The sequence below is a fragment of the Brassica napus genome, chromosome C5 (assembly GCF_020379485.1).
Source record: "Brassica napus cultivar Da-Ae chromosome C5, Da-Ae, whole genome shotgun sequence".
In the NCBI taxonomy this organism is placed as follows: domain Eukaryota; kingdom Viridiplantae; phylum Streptophyta; class Magnoliopsida; order Brassicales; family Brassicaceae; genus Brassica; species Brassica napus.
This window is the reverse complement of record NC_063448.1, coordinates 37,180,800-37,201,353: the sequence shown is the minus strand read 5'-3', so window position 1 is coordinate 37,201,353 and position 20,554 is coordinate 37,180,800. Positions and strand designations below refer to the sequence as shown.

Genomic DNA, 20,554 nt, shown 5'->3' with positions numbered 1-20,554 from the left:
AGCACGAGATGTTTCTCCTCACACCTTTTTAGTACCCTGCACAAGTTTGACAAACATACATTAAAGGAGCTTCCATAGACGCTGAAATCGTCCATGAAAACTTCCATAATGTCTTCGATCAGGTCAGTAAAGATTGACATCATGCAACGCTGAAATGTTGCTGGCGCATTGCACAGGCCAAATGGCATTCTCCTGTAAGCGTACGTTCCGTAGGGGCAGGTGAACGTCGTCTTCTCCTGATCGTCTGGATGGATAGAGATCTGAAAGAAACCTGAATAACCATCTAAAAAGCAGTAATATGGGTGGTTAGCCAATCTCTCAAGCATTTGATCAATAAAAGGGAGTGGGAAGTGATCCTTTCTAGTTGCTGCATTTAATTTCCTAAAATCAATGCACATGCGATGTCCTGTCACTGTCCTAGTAGGGATCAATTCATTCTTTTCATTTGTGATAACAGTGATCCCACCTTTCTTAGGTACTACATGAACAGGGCTGACCCATTTACTATCAGATATGACATAGATTACACCTGCTTCAAGAAGTTTCATAATCTCTTTCTTAACGACATCTTTTAGATTCGGGTTTAACCTCCTCTGATGTTCGACAGAAGTCATTGATTCATCTTCTAGGTGTATTCTATGCATGCATAAATCAGGTGAAATGCAAGGTATGTCAGCTAGCGAATATCCTAATGCCTTACGATATTTCCTAAGCTCACACAAAAGGAATGCAGTTTCCACATTATTTAGCTCAGCATTGACAATGACAGGATATGTGGAATTCAGACCTAAGAAAGCATACCTGAGCCCCTAGGGAAGGGGTATTAGCTCAATCTTGGGAGCTTTAAGCTCACTCCAGGGATCCTCTGGTTGGTTCGACAGAACAGACGAGTTTGGTGTAGGGGTCGCTCTAGATGGAGTGGTTTCAACCCTGTTGCTCTCCTCCCCCAGACTTAAACTTGCTACCATTCTTCCCATACTCCTTGCGGAGTCAAGCATCTTGGCATACCCATATGCATCAATGTTAACGACACTCTGCTCGGCCTCGGCTCGCACTAGTGCAAGCTCCAGTGGGTCTTCGGTAAGAATCTCCTCGATCATTCCTTCTCGAGGTTGGAGCGGATCAATCTCTTCATCAACCTCAAAGGTCTGCCCATCCAACATCGGCTTCTTTAGCAACTCATCCATCTCGAACTGCATAACTATGTCTCCAAGATTCAAATCAATCTTCCCCTGTCGCACATCAATGATGGCTCCAACAGTACATAAGAATGGTCTTCCCAAGATGAGAGGATCTTTAGACTCTTCTTCCAGTTCTAGAACAACGAAGTCTGCTGGAACAGAGGTGATCCCGACCTTTACTTGGAGATCCTCTAGAATACCAACCAGGGATTTGACTGATCTATCTGCGAACACCAATGACATCTTAGTTGGTTTGAAATGCGTGTATCCTAGACGTCGAGCCACAGAGTAAGGCATGAGATTCACGCTGGACCCAAGGTCAACTAAGGAGCATGCAAAAACTGTCTTCCCAATCTGGATAGAGAGGAAAAATTTGCCGGGGTCTCCTCGCTTCTTTATCTGCCTGTTCTGAAGCACTGCGCTGCACTCCTTGGAAACCGTCATGAACTCGCTGGAACAGGGTAAGGGACCTTAGGAATGGAGGGCATCATCTGGATTGCATCCATCAAGGGGGAGTCGGACGGTTAGGTCCTCCAGCATCTTCATGCACTTAATTTCCTCTTTGTACTTACGAGTGGCCCTTGCTGGAACAGGGTAAGGGACCTTAGGAATGTATTCGCGAGGAGGAACAGCCTCTGGGATTGGGCGCACCGCTTCAGCTGGTTGTTCTGGCCCTGGCGAACTTGTTTCAAGTGCTGGTTCTTTATTCCTCTCATCTGCCTGATCGGCTGGCAGTTGTTCCGACTCTTTCTGCTTCCCTTTCTCAGCCGCGGTGAACCTCCTCCTTTCTGGCTCGAAAAGTTGCTTCCCGCTCATTAGCTGAACCGCATTGCACTCCTTGGGGTTTTTGTCTGTTTTACCAGGTAGAGTACCTTGTTGCCTCTTGACACTCTCAGCAGTCTGAGCTATCTGAATGTCTATCTGTCTCATATGGCTTGCGACATTATCGTACTTGGTGCTCAAATCTCCGAACATATGGTTCATTCTGGTATTGATCTTGGTAGTGACCTGGTTCAGAGCTTTCCCTTGGAGTTGTTGTCCTTGGAGGAGTTGCTGCAACATGGTTTTAGTTTCATCTTGCGGAACAGCGACATGGGTGGAAGTAGCGACCTGATTGTTCTGGTGGTTCTGCATCTGAGGTTGATTGTTCTGTGGTTGGCTTAGAACATAGGTTCGGGGTTGATAGTTCTTCTGATACCCCGCATACTGACCTTGGTTGCTCTGCGCCGGATCAACTGGTTTGTCCTGCTTAGGCTAGAAAAGCTGTGGATTGTTCCTTACGTTAGGGTTTGGGTGGTAATTCTTCAGCTGCCACCCTTGCCCATTTACGTAGCTCACTTCCTGCTGATCGTCTCCTGCTTGTTCAGCTTCAAACGCCTTGTCGCCGGCACTCTTCTCGGGAGTTGCTTCTTCCATTATGAAAACCTGGCTCTGGTTTCCCTTAAGAAGTTGGTCCACCTTTGCCGCTAGGTCATCTATACTGTTCACACTTTTGGAGCGATCATGCTCCTTGTTCTTATTGAGTGAACTCGAAGCCATGTTCTCAATCAGCGCGAACGCACCAGGTGTGGTTTGAGTCATGAAGTCTCTGTTACTAGAGGAATCAAGGGTGTTCTGGAACTCATAGCTCACTCCATCGTAGAACACCTCCAATATGTAATTGTCATCAAACCCATGGTGTGGACACTATCTCTGGTACTCTTTGTACCTTTCCCAAGCTTCATGAAAAGGTTCATCAGATTTCTGCTTGAAGTTGGAGATTCTATGCCTTAGAGCCGCAGTTTTGGACTTGGTGTAGAAGTGGCTCAGGAATGTTGATCGAACCTGGTCCCATGAGGTTAGAGAACCGGTTGGGAGAGATTGCAGCCAACGAGAAGCTTTCCCTTCGAGAGAGAATGGGAACAGCGTGCATTTGACATAATCTGGTGGCACTCCATTAGAGCGAGAAAAATTGCAAATCCTCTCAAAGGCCTCTATGTGGTCCATTGGTATGTCTGAAGTGAGGCCGCTGAACGTGCTCTTCTGTACCAGACCTGTCAGTGCAGGTTTGATCTCATAATCTTATCGAGTACAGGGTGGAGGGTTGATGGGAGAGCGGTTTGTAGCAAAGTTCCGCGGAAGGTTTCGCTCCCCAATAAGAGCACCACGCTCCTCTCGCACGGCGTTCTCGGCTGCTTGTTCCTGAGCAGCTTGTTGCTGATTTTGGATGGTTTGATGCATCTGCTGTTGCTGATTCTGCATTTGTTGTTGAATGAGTGCCAATGCAGCAGTGAGGTCATCTATATTGCCGTGATCACCCATGTTGGTGTCGGTTGTTCTTGGCTGTTGGCGGTTCTGTCTTTCTAATCTTGCGAGTTCGTCGTTGGTCAGTTGATGTAGTGGTCCTTGTGCTTTGCTCCGAGTATGTCTACTGGTCATGCACTTGGATCATCTGTTCCAACAAAGAAGTAGAGAAAGTTAGATATCTCAGACTAAATATTAAACCGAAAAATAAAGGTAAAAGCTTAGTCCCCGTCGCAACGGCGCCAAAACTTGATACACTAAAAATGAATCCTTGCTACTGTCAAGTTAACAGTGGTAATTGTAATATTTGAGATTCAATCCAGAGGACCAGTTTACTCTTTACTCTTATGAGTTCAATAATAAGCTGAGAAACAAGTGGAGTTTTGAGAATTAATTGTGATTCAAGTAACTAGAATACCTAGATGGTTCAAATTCGATTTAAATGAAGCCGGCTTAGGGTCATTAATCGGGTGTCAATGCAAAACTGAACAACTATTCAAGTGCAATGAGGTGCAGTCTATAACTCAGATCACTCGGCTAGAACAATCCACAATCGTGGTCTTGCTCCCTTTGCAGATCGGTCTTGAATCCTAAGTTCTCACTTGGAACAAGACGCGATAACAAGCCTTAGAGACAAGATCTGATTAGTTCATTTAATGCCCTAATATCTACTCTCGCTGATTAGGGATACAAAGCTCATTCAATATATGTCAATTTATCTCCTAAGCGGTTAGCTAGGTGATTAAATCAGAGATCGAACATTAAGTGATCAATTCAATGTAAGCAGTAAGAACAAAATGAATGAAGAACAGTTAAGATCACTTATTTGTGTTCAGTTCATGCGGCTAACACCCTACAACCCTAAGCAAGTTTAGCCTACTACGCAATCATAAAGCAGGATGACACAGACATGGTTTCTGAATAATACTGCATATAAAATAAAGTAGAAAGACAAGGGTTCAGGATGATCTTCTCGTGAGGATGAAGCCTTCTCCCTTACAAGTTGCTTAATCCAAGGAAAATAGTTCTAGGTCTCTTGCAAAAACTAGCGTAAGAAAAAGAAATGATAGCATAGGCCTTTTTATATGGAGGCGCTGGTGGTAAAGAGATAAGAGAGGGTGGAATCTAGGGCAAACTTCCGGAATAGGAAGTTTCCTTAATGATCGGGAACAGTCAGACGCTTGTTCTCTTCGGGAACAACCTTCGGGTTGTTCTAGATGGCTGTTCCGCATCGTATCCTTCAAAACGATATCTGGCTTCCTAAATCTCTCTTCTTTGCTCTTTCACCTGCTCCAAACCTGGAATGATATCAATTAAACACGAATTATGACTGAGAATTAACTCAAAGCACACATATAATGGTATTAAAAACACCATATATCAGTATGATGCATAAAAGTTCGTTGATTTTGTTTGATGTTTGGTTGTAAAGTTTATTACAAGCAGAGGAATGCAACGTGGTTTACTACATTGTGTTCAGTAGAGGTTTGGTTTGATTTACTTGTTTGTGCACAGTTCGATGTTTGTATAATGTTTTGGGAATGGTTTCAAGACAGGTCAGAACATGTTTTTCAAAAAAAAAAATTGTTTGAAGTTCGGATATCGGATATATCCGAAAATATCCGAACCCAAAGTGAAAAAACCCAAACCCGACCCGAAATGTCAAAATACCCGAACGGGTTCTATACTCTTATACCGAAATACCCGAATATCCGAAATACCCTATCCAAACCCAAATGGGTACCCGAACGCCCACCCCTAACCCTCGAGTACGCTCTCGCCAAGAAACATGTCTGACCTCAAAACCCAAAAATATAACGCGTGAAGAAAATGACAAGCGACAGAGGCTCATGGAGGATCCAGAGGAAGAGGAGGAGGAGGAAGACCCCTATATCATGTCTCCATTATGATTATCACAAGTCTATCTATAAAGGGAAGAGGAATGAGTCTGAGAAGAGGATCTTGACCTTTTTGCACCTCGTAGAATTACTTACATCATAAGCTTTCCTTTTATCTTCATTATATCAATATTCATACTCAATAAGAAACACTTTTAAATCTTCAAATCATACTTAAAATATCATTTTATTCGTTTCTTGTTCAACTCGTTATATCGAATCCTAACCCTAATTTTACAAAGCATGGAAATACACCATCACCGCCGATTCAAATCATCATAATTGTGGACAATGAGAAATAGAGTTCTCTCATTGTGAAAGCTACAAAAAGCGAGTACGAGGATTGAAATAAAACTCAACTCCATTATGGAAGTACTTCATTTTGAAGAAATGAAGTTTTACATTGGAGATACTCTAAGATACTGGTTTTCAACTCCGCAAGCAAACTATTTTCGATTCATTGTTCTTTATAGTTTTTTAATTCTTTTAATTCATTTTCTACCTTTCACATAATGTTCCACTCAGATGTAAAATAGCTTTTGATTGAATAAATTTGACATTCATTAGAAAAAAAAAATCACAATTCAAAAACCGATTTACTCTACGACTTGTGCAGTCACCTCGGTGACCTTAACTCCTATCCCTAGCGCCTAGAAAATGTTTCCATCGCTTCAACTAAGTTTCAATGCTCCTTTTTCAATCTTCGATGAACTACCGGAATAGAAAAAATTGGTTGACACGAGGCTCAACTTAATGTACCAATTCTGCGCTATTTAGTTTCTTATTTAAGGAATATAAAGTAACCATCATTAGAACAGTGATCCTATCGATATCTAAAGTGTGCAGCTCTTTGTAATGCCCCGACTATCCACGGCTAATGGGCCTACCATGTCCGCTCTCTCAGTCCATGGGATCCATCCTGTCCGATGGCCGGTGTGTACATTTTTATAAGTCTCGAAATTCATGTTTACTTACCCTACAATCACCACATGATCTTTTCCCGTGCTTTGGTTTCACTCACACGGTATCGCGAATCACTTCCCAAGAGGTCACCCATCCTTTCACTACTCCAGCATAAGCAAGCTTAACCCTGGAGTTCTAAACGGATGTGTGACATAAAATGTAAGTTTACTTTGGTGACATAGGTAGTCAAATCGATCCTCTTAAGCCTTCCAACATATACCAATCGGGATGTTACAATTCACCCCTCTTAAAGAACGCAACGCTCTCGTTGCGCCCCAGGATCGTTACCCATGTTAGTGTGAGCCATCACTGACTCCACACTTGTCTGGGTTCGGCTCTGATACCACTTGTAACCCCTCGGCCATCCACGGCTAATGGGCCTCCCACGTCCGCTCTGTTGGTCCGTGGGCTCCATATCCCGTCTGATGGACGGTGTGTTAAAAAATTTCAAGGCTCGAAATTCATGTTTACTGACCCTGCAATCACCACATGACATTTCTCCGTGATTTGGCCTCACTCACACGAAATCGCGAATCACTTCCCTATAGATCACCTATCCTTTCACTACTCCAGCGTAAGCACGCTTAACTCTGGAGTTCTAAACGGATGTTTGACGGAAAATTTAAGTTTAAATTGGTGACATAGGTAGCCAATTCAATCCTCTTAAGCCTTCCAACATATACCACAAACCGGGATGTTACAATTCACCACTCTTAAAGAACGAAACGCCCTCGCATAATCGTTACCCATGTTAGTGTGAGTCATCACTGACTCCACACTCGTCTGGGTTCGGCTCTGATACAAATTGTAATGCCTCGACCATCCATGGCTAATGGGCCTCCCACGCCCGCTCTCTCGGTCCGTGGGCTCCATCCCGTCCGATGGGCGGTTTGTTACTTTTTTCAAGGCTTGAAACTCATATTCGCTGATCCTGCAATTACCACGTGACATTTCCCCGTGCTTTGGCCTTACTTACACGGTATCGTGAATCACTTCTCGATAGGTCACCCATCATTTCACTACTTCAGGATAAAGCACGCTTAACCCTTGAGTTTTGAATGGGATGTGTGACGAAAAAGGTAAATGTATTTTGGTGATATAGATAGTCAAATCAATTTTTTTAAGCCTTTCACACTACAAGCTGGGATGTTGCACTCTTATTCCTACTGCGTCAACAAACGAACAAACTTATGATCACATTCCCTACACATGTCATAAACTAAGCTAGTTATCATCAGTGTAGGTTTTTTTTTCTTTTGACAAACAGGGTAGGCTTGTTTGTGAGATATTTTTATCAAAGTAAAAAAGTCATTGTGGTGCACCTTTGACAAGAAGATATCTGGAGGTTACAATTTAGATGCGCCCTTAATTTCAGGATTTGTGTAAATACAATACACATTATTACCATCGTCCTTATATATTATTTGACAATCATTGTAACATTTTTTGTAACTATGTGTCATCACCACAATGAATCTTAGAATTTTTAGAAAAATAGGTTGGTGCATCAAAATATGTAATAAGTTTTTATTAAACTAACCATAAATTCATTATTAATGTTCTTCATTATTTACTTAAATAAAAATTACGGAATTACCTAATATAGATAAAAATTGTGTATAATCTATCATATTTGTTTATTTTTAAATAATTAAAATAAATTAAATAGCCACATTAACCATACGATAAAATTTTAGATTTTTCTTTATATGTTATATTTTTATTTTTTCTAAACCACTATAAATTATTAAAATTGTTTAAAGTTTCACATTCAAATTTTTGTGATCCATGGTTTAAAACTTTTGTTATGAAAAAAATACAAATGATTACAATATCATATAAGTAGAAAGCCTCATTTAATAAATATTAAGATTAAAAGATATATATATATATATATATTTTTTTTTTAAGAAAAAAATTAAATTATGCACCATATAAAAATACATAAATATTTTAATTTCGAAATTTGCTTTGAACAAATTTTTTTTCGCTTTGAACAAATATTGACAACTTAATACTTAAATTTTAAACTTTGCATTGCATTTTAAAAAAAATTATAAACTACTAAAACTATTAATCCCAAAGTAAAACTTTTGTTATCAGTGATATAAAGTTTTTGTTATAAAAATATATATTATCAAAAACCATATGATTGGAAAACATCATTTAATAGATATCAATATTAGAAATCCACTATCTATAAGTTAATATCATTTAATGTTAATTATGTACTATATAAAATAGAAAATATTGTTTATTTGGATTAATAAAATTTATTTATGTGTTCGCACCAATCTAATTATATACATATAAGTTACTGACTTTTAATTATTCAATATATATTTATAATTTCGTAATATGTAAAAAAACATAAAATATATAAAAATTAAAAATATATATAATATTCATTCCCTTAACCCAGTTATTATTAAATCTGTTTGATGATCTTTTGTTTCGCTAAAGAAAACGAGAGTAAACTAATCAATTGACAAAATAAAAAGTTATCATTATACAATCTCGTATATATTAAAAGAGAAGCATTATTATTTAACATTTTTACACTACATTAGACACGTATCGGTCTCACAATCATTTAAGAATTATTGTGTTCACATACTATTTTTTTTAATTCTAGCGTAGACAATTTAATGTGTATATGTTCACACTAATTTTTTTTTTTAAATCAGCTTTTTTTTAGTTTTTGCATTTTTAACCTTTGTATTAATGAATTGAAGTTATGTCCGTACAACTACTGAATAATATCATTTTGAAAGAAATAAATACAAAATGATTATGATTCAGATCAACTAAAATAGTGGAATGAGAATGTTTTCTAAAATTGAAAATTTCGTATCTTGGCGAACTTAGCCATGGTTGAGGCTTCTTTACACGAAGGCAATAAATAATTTTGATTGATTACGAATTAAGTAAATTGAGGTAAAAAAAATAACACACAAAGTCGAATCTTTAGTTAAGCCAAATATTGTTTTTCTTTACGAAGTTTTCATATCAGAACAAAAATTAGAAACATAATCATATTGCAAGAAAAAACAAGAAATCAGAAAAGTTTTAAAAGAAAAGAAAATTCGTGAAATCGATTGAAAAATAGAATTCAGGTGCTGAGTGAAGAGATCACATTATTTTCCACGCAACTCTATAACAATTTTCACTCCATTGTATCATGTTTTATTATATTAACCAAGAATTTTTTATACGAAAATACAGGTTACCGGTTTTAGACTACGTCAATTTTGCAACATGCCCAGAAATATTGACACGATTCTCAACCATTTTTATTGGTATTTTTAAAGTATAATCCAATAATTATGTATGTTATATAAACCGAGAATATTTGTTTACATTTATTTTATTTTGCTTTATATTAGTAGAAGAAAGTAAGAAAATTGTCATAAATATCACATTCATAATACCGCTTTTCTTGTTTACACTAACCACTTTTACCCTCACTTTTAAAGAGAGATAAAGATATTGACAACCCTAGGGTTAACCAATCTACACTTAGGGTTTAGAGTTGAGGGGTAGAGTCGGGTATTTGGAATGTGAAACTTAGTATTCTAATAAATATATAAATTAATACGTAAAAATACTAAAAAAAATATAAAAATAGTTTCAAAAAAATTTAAGATTTCAAAAATAAATTTTGAAAAATAAATTCAAAAAAATTTATAAAAAAGTTCATGTTTGAAAAAGAATAATTCGAAAACATAAAAAAAATATTTTTAATTTTTAATTTTATTTATTTGTTTAAATAATTATTTATTATATATATATATATATATATATATATATATATACAAAACAAGGGTATAATAGTCTTTTGCCTCTTAATGAAGAATGAATTTTTGAAAATGTTTATTTAGTGGTGGTAAACATGAATAATGGTACTAACAGAGTGGTAAACATGAAAATTTCCTAAGAAAGTAAGTCTGGGTAAAACATCTGGATCCAAAGAACCAAACTGAATTGGATTTGAAAACAATATTAAACACAAACTAAAATTTATTAAGTATCAAATGATCTAAAAGTTTAATATCCAGATAACCAGACCCGAATCTGATCTAAACAAAAATATTTTGGATATAAAAAATATAGGGGAATTTCATGTTTATCACTTTGGTACCATTATTCATCTTTATCAATACTAAATGGACATTTTCAAAAATATCTTCTTCATTAAGCAGCAGAAGACTCTTATACCATTGTTCTATATATATATATATATATATATATATATTTTATTTTTTTTATTTATTATTTTTTTTTTGTCAGCAACAACCAGACTCATATAGACTCTGTAAACCAAACTGGTAGCTCTGCATCCATTATGACTACAAACGAGGGTTGCTTTCTTGCACTGCGTGCTAGACTGTCCGCCCTAGAATTATGCGTCATTGGTATATGGATAAGCTATGAGCTGTAGAAGCTTCTTTTCAGAATCTTTATATCTTCCAGATAACTTACAAATGCGGGCCATTGTTATCTCTATATATAATATAAAAAATTATTTAAATAAATAAAAAAAATATCCTGGTGATTCCAATCAAAAATCGAAAATTATGTTTGAAGCTATTTTTTAATTTTTTTTTATATTTTTAAAGTATTTATTTATATATTTATTAGAACCCTAAATTTCACATTCGAAAAACCATACGGTCCAATTCCCCACCCTCAACTCAAAACCCTAAGTCTAGATTAGTTAACCCCTAAGAGTATAAATGTCTTTTAGCCTTCATTAAAAGTGAGGGTAAAAATGATTAATGTAAACATGAAAAGTGATACTATGAATGTGGTATTTGTGGCAATTTCCCCAAAAATATCTAAATCACAATTATATATTTAAATATGTTAATCATTTTAAATTTTATATCTATAAGATATTCAAAAATATGAAAATATCTAAAAATTATCAGCATAGTCACAAGTAAATATCTAAAAATAACATAAAATGTTCAAACTACGAAAAATATTTATTTTTTCTCCATCTCAATATTTAAATTGAGTTAATTTGGGAAAATTTCATGTTTACCGCTTTCATGATACCACTTTTCATCTTTACCACCACTAAAGGAACATTTTCAAAAATATATTCTTCATTAAGTGGCAAAAGACTCTTATACTCTTGTTCTCTATATATATAACAAATCATTATTTAAATAAAAAACAATAATTTTTTTAATGTTTTCGAATTATACTTTTTCAAATTTGAACTTTTTTATAAATTTTTTTTTTTGATTTTTTTTTTGTTTCTTTTCAAATTTACGTTTTGAAAATCGAAAATTATGTTTGAAACTATTTTTTAAATTTTTTAAAAATTTTTTAAGTATTTATTTATATATTTATTATAATCCTAAATTTCATATTCTAAAAACCCTTTCCCACCCCTCAACTCTAAACTCTAAGTCTAGATTAGTTAACCTTATGGGTATAAGTGTCTTCTACCCTTCATTAAAAGTGAAGGTAAAAGTAATTAGTGTATACATGAAAAGTGGCACTATGAATGTGGTATTTGTGGTAATTTCCCATTTATTTTTATGTAAATTTTGATATTTGGTCTTACATTTTTCAAATTTTTATGTTTTATATTATTTTATTTTAATATTAAGTATATTTGGATTTTTGTTAAAAAAAATACATAGTTAAAATGGATGTACGAACTCAAATCCGAACCGAACCCGCAATAATTCGAACCAAATCCAAATCAAAATTTGTAAATATCCGAATACGATTTAAATTTCTAATACTAAAAGTCCGAAATCCGAATAGATTAACTGAATCCGAACGGATATATGAATTATCTTCTCTCTAAAAAGAAAGTATATAACAATTTTTTTAGTATAACATAAAATAAATGATCTAATAAATTATTTTAATGCCAGATACCTGGTGAAAGTTAAATGAGAAGATCAGATTCTCCCATGTGAGTTGTGAGAGATGATGAACGTTTTTTTTTTATTGACGTTTCCTCTATGATTGTCTTAATATTGCTGGTCTTTTTCAATTCTCAAGAAAGAAAAAAACGCAAAAGTTCTTATTTTTACGAGACCCTTTTCGAGAAGATTTCATTTGTTTTCCGTTTGGATCCAATTTTTTCTTACTGGGAAAAAGTTTTATTTTTCCTTCCTTGACTGATCCAAAGTTTCTATTTTTATTGTTCTGTTTCTCAGTTTCTTCACGCGTTCTCTCTTATCTCGTCTTCTTCTCAGTAGCTTCAAACGTTGACCGACTTTGTTCTCTCTCTCTGATCCAAATCTCCACAACACGAAGAAGAAACCTGATCTGCTGCTCCTTAGAGGTCCTTATTATATTCCTTGCTTTAAATCTCTATCTATGTTTAGCTCTCGAGTAAACTATGAATCTCTTAAGCTTTGCAAGTTTTACATGAAACTGATCTTAGTTACTTTCTCTTCTTCAGAAAGATGGGTTCTTTCAAAGGCCATGCTTTGCCAGGTACATTGTTCCTTGTGGTTGGAGTATGGCACATTTGGAGCTCTGTGGTTCGATTCATATCCAACCCCAACTCATTTCGTGTTCGAGTTTGGCACCCTGTCCCTGGTTTCAACGACAGGTTCAAGTACTTGGAGCTCTACGTTGTCACCATTGGCTCGTTCATTGACTTGTGCATCGAGTTCTTCTACTCGACTCATCTCAAGTTCTTTGTCAATGGTGTACTGAATCCTTCCCACATGAACGACTTCGAGCATTCAGGGATGCTTCTCATGTTCTTCATCCTCGGCCTCATCGCTTTGCTCTCCGAGAAAACGAGGTACCATTTCATGTTTGTGTAATGATTAATGTATTCATCGTGACACCTTTCTTATATATAGGTTGCTTCCTCTGCCACAAGAAGCTCTGTGCCTAATCGCTGCAACAGCTTTTACAGCAGAAGGACTTCTCTTCTTCTTCCACTCCACAAGCCACAAAGGTCTTGAAGGTTATTACCATCTCCTCCTCGTCTTTCTCATCGGTCTCTGCGTCATCTCCTCAATAGCGGGAGCGATCTGCCCTACGAGCTTCCCAGTGGATCTGTGCAGTGGCATTGCAATGACTCTTCAAGGACTTTGGTTTTATCAGACGGCTTTCACTCTCTATGGCCCTATGATGCCTCAAGGCTGCGGTTTGAAAGAGAACTCTGTCGTCTGCAGATCAGTCGATTCCGTTGTCTCTGGAGAGTTTCTGGCAAACTTTCAGCTCTTCTCTTTGGTTCTTGCTGTTCTTGTCTGCCTTGTGGGTTCATATTTTTTTGCAGCTTCAAGATTTGGAGTCAGTAGCTAGATGAGAGATCTTTAGGGAGTAGAATCTATAGATATTTTTGTTGTTCGTCTTCTCTTTTTCTTACTGAGTTTTTGTAGCTTGAAGATTTAAACAAGAAGAAGATACATGGCCGGCATTAACATATCTGACTATGCTACATATCTTAATCTAATAAAATGGTTTGGATATATTCTGCTCTCAAGAGTAACTTAGTGACTTTAGGAGATGGATTACACCCCTCCACAAGACCCATCGAATAACAGGCCCTAATCCAGTAAGTCGGATCGATTTGGTCGGCTCGGCGGCTAAACCTATCGGCTTGACCTTAGAGCACTTTTAGCCGGTCGAGTAAGTCGACCAAAAGTGCCCGGCTTGGAGAGAGTCTTGTCCAGGCCCGTATACTCGGCCTCTCGCATCAAGGCCCAAAGAGGTACGAAATTAGGGCATCAGGGGCAGGAGTCCTATAAAAAAGGGAAGGGGAAGCAACAAGAAAGGGGCTTTTGGACCATTGAACAGACTAAGCGGCCAGATCTAGGGTTTTAGGCTATCTTTTTGATCTTGTTACTCTAGGATCTTGTTGCTCTCTCACTTTCCTGTCACTCTTGTAATCCTCCAGTTTAAACCTAATAAAACGTCTTTAGTCATCCCATCTCTGACTTCTTTAGTAGACTGAATCCCGTTCAAACAATTGGCGCCCACCGTGGGACTGACTAAAGTAACGTTCTAGATCTACATGGTTCAAGACGACGCCACCTTCGGCGCTCCGGGCGGAGAACCGACCCCAACGCCCGAAGCCGCGCCACCCATCGCCGCAGATTTTATGAGCTCTATCATGGCTCGACTCGCTCGTCAAGACGAAGTCCAAAAGACGACCAACGACCAATTAGCTGCTTTGGTCGCGGCACTCACAGCTCCTGACGGCCAAACAAGCCGTCCCCAGCAGATACGCCGTCGTCTCTTTAACACCAACCCAACGGCGACCATATCTCAGACGACTCGGAGCCAAATGAAACACTTCTCGCTGACCACCCCCCAGTAGGTTCTGATCTCGCAACCATACGCGAGCTCGCCGAGCTCAAACTCAGCTTCCAACAAATGAGCGAGAAGATCCATCAAGTAATCACCGCGGCCCCGCAAATCGAGAGCGTCCTCGCCGCAACATCACGCACTCCGTTTACTAGCGCTCTGACCAGTGTGCAACTCGGAAAGATAGAGAAGCTGCGCCTACCGGAGTACAAACCCGGCGGAGACCCAGTGGAACACATGACAGCTTTCAAAATCGCGATGGCACGGGCACGACTCTCCGACGAAGAAAGGGACACAGGCTACTGCCAACTGTTCGTCGAAACTCTCCACGAGCAAGCCCTAACATGGTTTTCTCAGTTAGAAGAAAACTCCATCAGAAGCTTCCGCGACTTGTCAGGAGCTTTTCTCAAGACTTACATTATGTTCACCAAGCGCAGCGCTACCGCCTCTAGCTTGTGGAATCTCAACCAAACCAAAGACCAGAGCCTCCGCGGCTACATGGAGAAGTTCAAAGCTGTAGTCTCGAGGATTGAAATTCCAGACAGTATTGCCATTGACGCCTGCGGAACACGTTGTGGGTTCGTTCTAAATTCCGAGAGGATTTATACCAAAACCCAACTACGTCGCTCCAAGACGCTATCGCGCGATCTGACAATTTCATACGAATGGAAGAAGATACTAACGCCATTCTCAGTAAGATGAACGCACCCAAAGCTCCAGCGGCTAAAAACGCCAACACGCGACAAGAACCGCGCCAGCATTCTCCATTCGACAAAAACGGCCGCAAAGACGGATACATGTATGTCGCCAACGAGAACAACGTGCCGGTTTCAACTCTCATAGTCCGCAGAGAAGGATGGAACAAATGGGTAAGGGAGCTCGATTCGTCCGACAAACCAGTCGACACCGTTTGCTCGACCCAGACTACAACAGCAGCAGGTTCAGCGGCAGGACCTTCCAGAACCGTCGATCTCACCAAACATTGCAAGTATCACGACGTCAAAGGGCACGATACGACAGAGGGCAAGTCACTCTATGCGCACTACCTCTCATCCTTAGCAAGTGGCGACTTCAAATTCGAACCCTTAAAGGCTAAGCCGAAGAACGGCAAGAGCTGGAGCAAGAATAAAGAAAGGAGAGCCCAACGCAAAGCTACAGGCAAAGGTCGACATAGCGAAACTCAACAACGAGATGACGAGGAGGATGCTCCAAAGAGTAATGGCGAGGCAGACTCCTCGGCCGACGAAGAGCAACCAGCTAACCGCAGACGCATTGAGGTCATACTTTCTCAGCAAACCTTGTCGTCGGACGATGAGAACGATGACACACCTGTACTCGGAGATTTGAGAGATGTTCTGAAACGAAAGTTTGAATCCGAAAATAGCAACAGCTCCATGCTCAATGATCTCCGAACAACGTTGAATGCACGAAAGCCGCGGCGTATCTCGACAAATGACCCCGATCCCAAAGAACGCTTGATCGGCGACCTTATGGATAAACTCAACGCAGGAGCATGCGATCTCCGAATCCGCCTCAATCGTTCGAAGCCCACTGACCTCCGGAGGCGTTTGGAGCAAACTAAGATGTCAAGTAATGACACTCCGTCATAAAAAAACAACAGCAGCGTACCAACCGATTTACGCGCCTTCTTAGACTCCAAGCAGGTACAAACGCGACGTCAACTAAATGTCATCATGGGCGGTTCTCCTCCTTGCGGCAACTCTGTTCGCTCTGTTAAGGATTACCGCCGGCAGGTCGCGACCTCGCAGAGATGGCCGACTAGACCGCCAAATCACCCTCCGATAACCTTTTCGCCGGATGACGCTGAGGGGATTCACGTACCCCACAATGAGCCCTCTTCTTGTAGTTCTTGGAATTGGGGAATACGACGTCACCAAGGTCCTCATCGATACAGGAAGCTCTGTCGACCTCATCTTCCGAGGAACCCTGCAGAAGATGGTAGTCGATCTCGACGACATCAAACCATCCTCTAGAACATTAACCGGCTTCAACGGATCCTTCGAAACAATACTGGGAACAATCCGCCTTCCGGTACGCGCATGTAAGTCACTCGGACTGTCAAGTTTGCCGTTGTAAGCACGAAGGCTCCTTACCACGCCATACTTGGAACCCCCTGGATACACTCAATGCAGGCCATTCCATCTACTTATCACCAGTGCGTCAAGTTCCCCGGTACGGACGGAAAATCAAAACACTGCAAGGAGATCAAAAAGCCGCCAGGGAACTCCTAGTCGCCACAGTTAAACTCCAACGATCGTCTTTATCGGTTAACTCCGTCACTCCTCCAACCTATAAAGCCTGCTCCCAGGAAGGCGAAATTCTCGAGTTACCTATTGACGAAACCGATCCAAGCCGGACCGCAAGGATTGGTGCGTACCTGTCTTAAGAAATGCAGCGGTCAGTTCTCGACTTTCTCAAGGCAAATGTGTCCACATTTGCGTGGTCCATGTCAGACATGAAAGGAATAGATCCGGCCATAACAACTCACGAACTAAACGTCGATCCGACAGTCAAGCCTATCCGACAGAAGCGACGCAAGCTCGGTCCAGATAGGTCAAAGGCTGTAAACGAAGAGGTCGACCGGTTGCTCGGCGCTGGCTCAATTGCTGAGGTACGCTACCCTGAGTGGTTGGAAAATCCAGTAGTCGTCAAAGAGAAGAACGGGAAATGGCGCGTCTGCGTCGAGTTCACAGACTTAAATAAAGCCTGCCCAAAGGATAGCTATCCTCTTCCCAACATCGACCGTTTAGTCGAGTCCACGGCTGGAAACGAGATTCTCACCTTCATGGACGCTTTCTCTGGGTACAACCAAATCATGATGCACCCCGACGATCGCGAAAAAATGGCATTTATCACGGATAGAGGAACCTACTGCTATAAGGTCATGCCATTCGGTTTGAAGAACGCAGGAGCAACCCAACAACGGCTTGTGAACAAAATGTTCGCAGACAAGCTGGGCGTCACCATGGAAGTATACATCGACGATATGCTTGTCAAGTCGCCACACGCTGCTGATCACCTCTGTTACTTGAAAGATTGCTTCGAAACCCTCAACAAATACGACATGAAACTGAACCCAGCAAAGTGCACGTTTGGGGTTTCCTCAGGCGAGTTCCTTGGATACATAGTCAAGCAGCGGGGAATCGAAGCCAACCCGAAGCAGATCTCCGCGGTCCTGAACCTTCCGAGCCCAAAAAACAGTAGAGAAGTGCAACGGCTTACGGGTAGGATAGCTGCACTCAACCGGTTCATCTCCAGATCCACCGACAAATGCTTGCCATTCTACGACCTCCTCCGAGGTAACAAAAGGTTTATCTGGGATGAGAAATGCGAGGAGGCATTTATCCAACTCAAGCATTATCTGACAACACCACCCATTCTCGCCAAGCCAGATGTCAGCGACGTTCTATCTCTTTACGTCGCAGTATCACAAGCAGCAGTCAGTTGTGTCCTAATAAAAGAGGATCGTGGTAAGCAAAAGCCAATCTTCTACACGAGTAGGCGCATGACCGGACCAGAAACGCGATACCCAACTCTGGAGAAAATGGCACTGGCAGTCGTCGAAGCGGCGAGAAAGCTTCGCCCTTACTTTCAGTCACATTCGGTTGAAGTACTAACCGACCAGCCCCTCCGAACGATACTTCAAAATACAAACAGGTCCGGAAGACTAACGAAGTGGGCTATCGAACTCGGTGAACTTGATATCACTTACAAGAATAGGACTGCAGCAAAATCTCAGGTTCTCGAAGACTTCTTAATCGAATTGGCCCCGGAGTTAGAGCAAGATCTCACACTCCCAAACCCAAACTGGACACTGCATGTCGACGGATCTTCGACTAACAGGGGCTGCAGGAGTTCAACTGCAATTCCCGACCGGCGAACTGATCAAACAGTCTTTTAGCTTCAGCTTTCCAGCCTCGAACAACGAAGCAGAATACGAATCTTTGATCGCTGAACTCCGCTTAGCAAAAGCTATCAAGGCCAAACGCCTAAGCGCCTACTGCGACTCGCAGTTAGTCGTCAGTCAGTTTAGCGGCGATTACGACGCCCGCAACGATCGGATGAACGCCTACCTCAAGATAGTACAGGGATTAGCCGCAGAGTTCGAATTCTTCGAACTCGTCAAAGTTCCCAGAGGAGAAAACGTCTACGCCGACGCCCTTGCAGCCCTTGGAAGCAAGCTTCATGACCAAGTTAAACGAACTATTCCAATACACCGCATTGAGAAGCCGAGCATCGATATCTTGACGGACCAAACCACCATCATAGCCCCGATCACCGAAACCGACACTCTCGTTACTGATGAATTCGGCCCCGACTGGCGAACTGAGTTCATCGACTATCTCTCAAAGGGGGAACTTCCAACTAAGAAATGGGCAGCCCGCCGACTAAAAACACGCAGTGCCCATTATGTCGTCCTAGACAACGAACTCCATCGATGGACTGCGAGTAAAGTACTACTCAAATGCATCCACGGCAAAGAAACGGCCAGGGTTATGGCCGAAACACACGAAGGCGCTGGAGGAAACCATTCGGGCGGACGAGCATTAGCAATCAAAGTGAGAAGCCTAGGCTTCTTCTGGCCGACGATGAACGCAGATTGCGAGTCCTACGCCAGAAGCTGTGACAAGTGCCAACGGCATGCACCAAGCATCCATTGTCCAACTGAAATGTTACGAACGACAGTCGCGCCGTACCCGTTCATGCGATGGGCAATGGATATCATAGGACCTCTTCCATGCTCCCGCCAGCGGCGTTTCATTCTCGTCCTCACTGATTACTTCACCAAATGGATCGAAGCTGAAGCCTACGCTCAAGTCACCGACAAAGAAGTCCGTGGGTTCGTCTGGAAAAACATCATCTGCCGCCACGGTCTACCGTACGAAATCGTTACTGATAATGGATCACAGTTCATGTCGGGCAACTTCAAGGAGTTTTGCAGCAAATGGAACATTCGTTTGAGCCCCTCTACCCCTCGTTACCCACAGGGAAATAGCCAAGCGGAATCCTCCAACAAGCTCATCATCGACGGCATTAAGAAACGTTTAGACCTGAAAAAGGGTCATTGGGCCGACGAACTCGACGGAGTTCTATGGAGCCACCGCACAACATCACGAGGGTCGGCCAAATCGACACCTTTCTCTCTTGCATACGGTGTCGAGGCTATGGCTCCCGCAGAAGTTAACGTTTCAAGCCTCCGACGCTCGAAAATGCCCCAGTATGTCGAACTCAACAAGGAGATGCTGCTTGATGCCCTCGATGAAATTGAAGAACAACGGGACCAAGCTCTGCTGCGAATCCAAAACTATCAACATCAGATAGAGAGTTACTACAACAAAAAAGGTCCGAGCCAGACCCCTTGAACTCGGCGACTTTGTCATCCGCAAAGTGTTCGAGAACAGTAAGGAGCTGAACGCCGGCAAGCTCGGTGCTAGGTGGGAAGGACCTTACAAAATCATGAAAGTTCTGAAACCAGGAGTCTACCGACTTCAAATGTCAAGCGGAGAAGAAGTGCCTAGAGCATGGAACTCAATGCATCTAAGACGCTTCTACCCTTTAAAAAAAAAAAAAACCGAGCAGATGCACCTCCGCGGTCACTTCTACTCGACCGAGTAAATGCGCTTCCAACGGCCACTTTCACTCAGGAAAAACGAACTACGAATGGCTTGATCCTCAACCGAGGTACGTAGGCAGCCTTAACCGGTCCAGCTGTAACAAAACCAAAGTCAAAATCTTGTTCTTTGTTTCGACTCCGATCGAGTAAATACCGATTGTCGAACCCAACGGCTCCCATACCTCCAGCAGGGGGTACGCGGACACTCACGTTCCATCTCCTAGCTATGTCCTGATCAGACACTTAGCCTAAGGACCAAACGGTCGCGAGTCACATGTGCCCAAAGAGCACTGACC

The 20,554-nt window shown here is 41.0% G+C and overlaps 4 protein-coding genes and 1 non-coding gene across 5 annotated transcripts; 3 read left to right on the top strand and 2 right to left on the bottom strand.

Annotated features, from left to right (window-relative positions):
• Nucleotides 1–809: 809 nt before the first annotated feature.
• LOC106362496 lies at nt 810–1,625 on the bottom strand. Its single transcript, XM_013802391.1, has one exon. The coding sequence runs from the start codon at nt 1,623–1,625 to the stop codon at nt 810–812; it is 816 nt and encodes a 271-aa protein (XP_013657845.1).
• Nucleotides 1,626–1,652: 27 nt separating this feature from the next.
• Nucleotides 1,653–3,482, bottom strand: LOC125587237. The gene is made up of 4 exons (XM_048757448.1): nt 3,326–3,482; nt 2,890–3,214; nt 2,463–2,775; nt 1,653–2,402 (listed from the first exon to the last, which is right to left on the bottom strand). The coding sequence occupies exons 1-4, from the start codon at nt 3,480–3,482 to the stop codon at nt 1,653–1,655; spliced, it is 1,545 nt and encodes a 514-aa protein (XP_048613405.1).
• On the top strand, nt 2,851–2,957 carry LOC125588112. The gene has a single exon (XR_007324506.1). It is a non-coding gene; the product is annotated as a small nucleolar RNA R71 (small nucleolar RNA).
• Nucleotides 3,483–12,255: 8,773 nt separating the features above from the next.
• On the top strand, nt 12,256–13,787 carry LOC125587719 (transmembrane protein 45B-like). Its single transcript, XM_048758742.1, has 3 exons — nt 12,256–12,638; nt 12,759–13,109; nt 13,171–13,787. The coding sequence occupies exons 2-3, from the start codon at nt 12,763–12,765 to the stop codon at nt 13,616–13,618; spliced, it is 795 nt and encodes a 264-aa protein (XP_048614699.1). The 5' UTR covers nt 12,256–12,638; nt 12,759–12,762; the 3' UTR covers nt 13,619–13,787.
• Nucleotides 13,788–17,033: 3,246 nt separating this feature from the next.
• On the top strand, nt 17,034–20,007 carry LOC125587236. The gene is made up of 2 exons (XM_048757447.1): nt 17,034–18,498; nt 18,578–20,007. Exons 1-2 carry the CDS (start codon nt 17,034–17,036, stop codon nt 20,005–20,007), a joined length of 2,895 nt encoding a protein of 964 aa, XP_048613404.1.
• Nucleotides 20,008–20,554: the final 547 nt, after the last annotated feature.

Coding starts and splice junctions, on each gene's coding strand:
- LOC125587237 (XM_048757448.1), bottom strand. CDS start 3,482: ATGGGTGATCACGGCAATATAGATGACCTCACTGCTGCATTGGCACTC. Junction 3,215..3,325: donor CGCCGTGCGAGAGGAGCGTG/GTGCTCTTATTG, acceptor CTGCACTGACAG/GTCTGGTACAGAAGAGCACG. Junction 2,776..2,889: donor TTTCATGAAGCTTGGGAAAG/GTACAAAGAGTA, acceptor TGATTCCTCTAG/TAACAGAGACTTCATGACTC.
- LOC106362496 (XM_013802391.1), bottom strand. CDS start 1,625: ATGACGGTTTCCAAGGAGTGCAGCGCAGTGCTTCAGAACAGGCAGATA.
- LOC125587236 (XM_048757447.1), top strand. CDS start 17,034: ATGCAGCGGTCAGTTCTCGACTTTCTCAAGGCAAATGTGTCCACATTT. Junction 18,499..18,577: donor GACTAACAGGGGCTGCAGGA/GTTCAACTGCAA, acceptor ACAACGAAGCAG/AATACGAATCTTTGATCGCT.
- LOC125587719 (XM_048758742.1), top strand. CDS start 12,763: ATGGGTTCTTTCAAAGGCCATGCTTTGCCAGGTACATTGTTCCTTGTG. Junction 13,110..13,170: donor TTGCTCTCCGAGAAAACGAG/GTACCATTTCAT, acceptor TCTTATATATAG/GTTGCTTCCTCTGCCACAAG.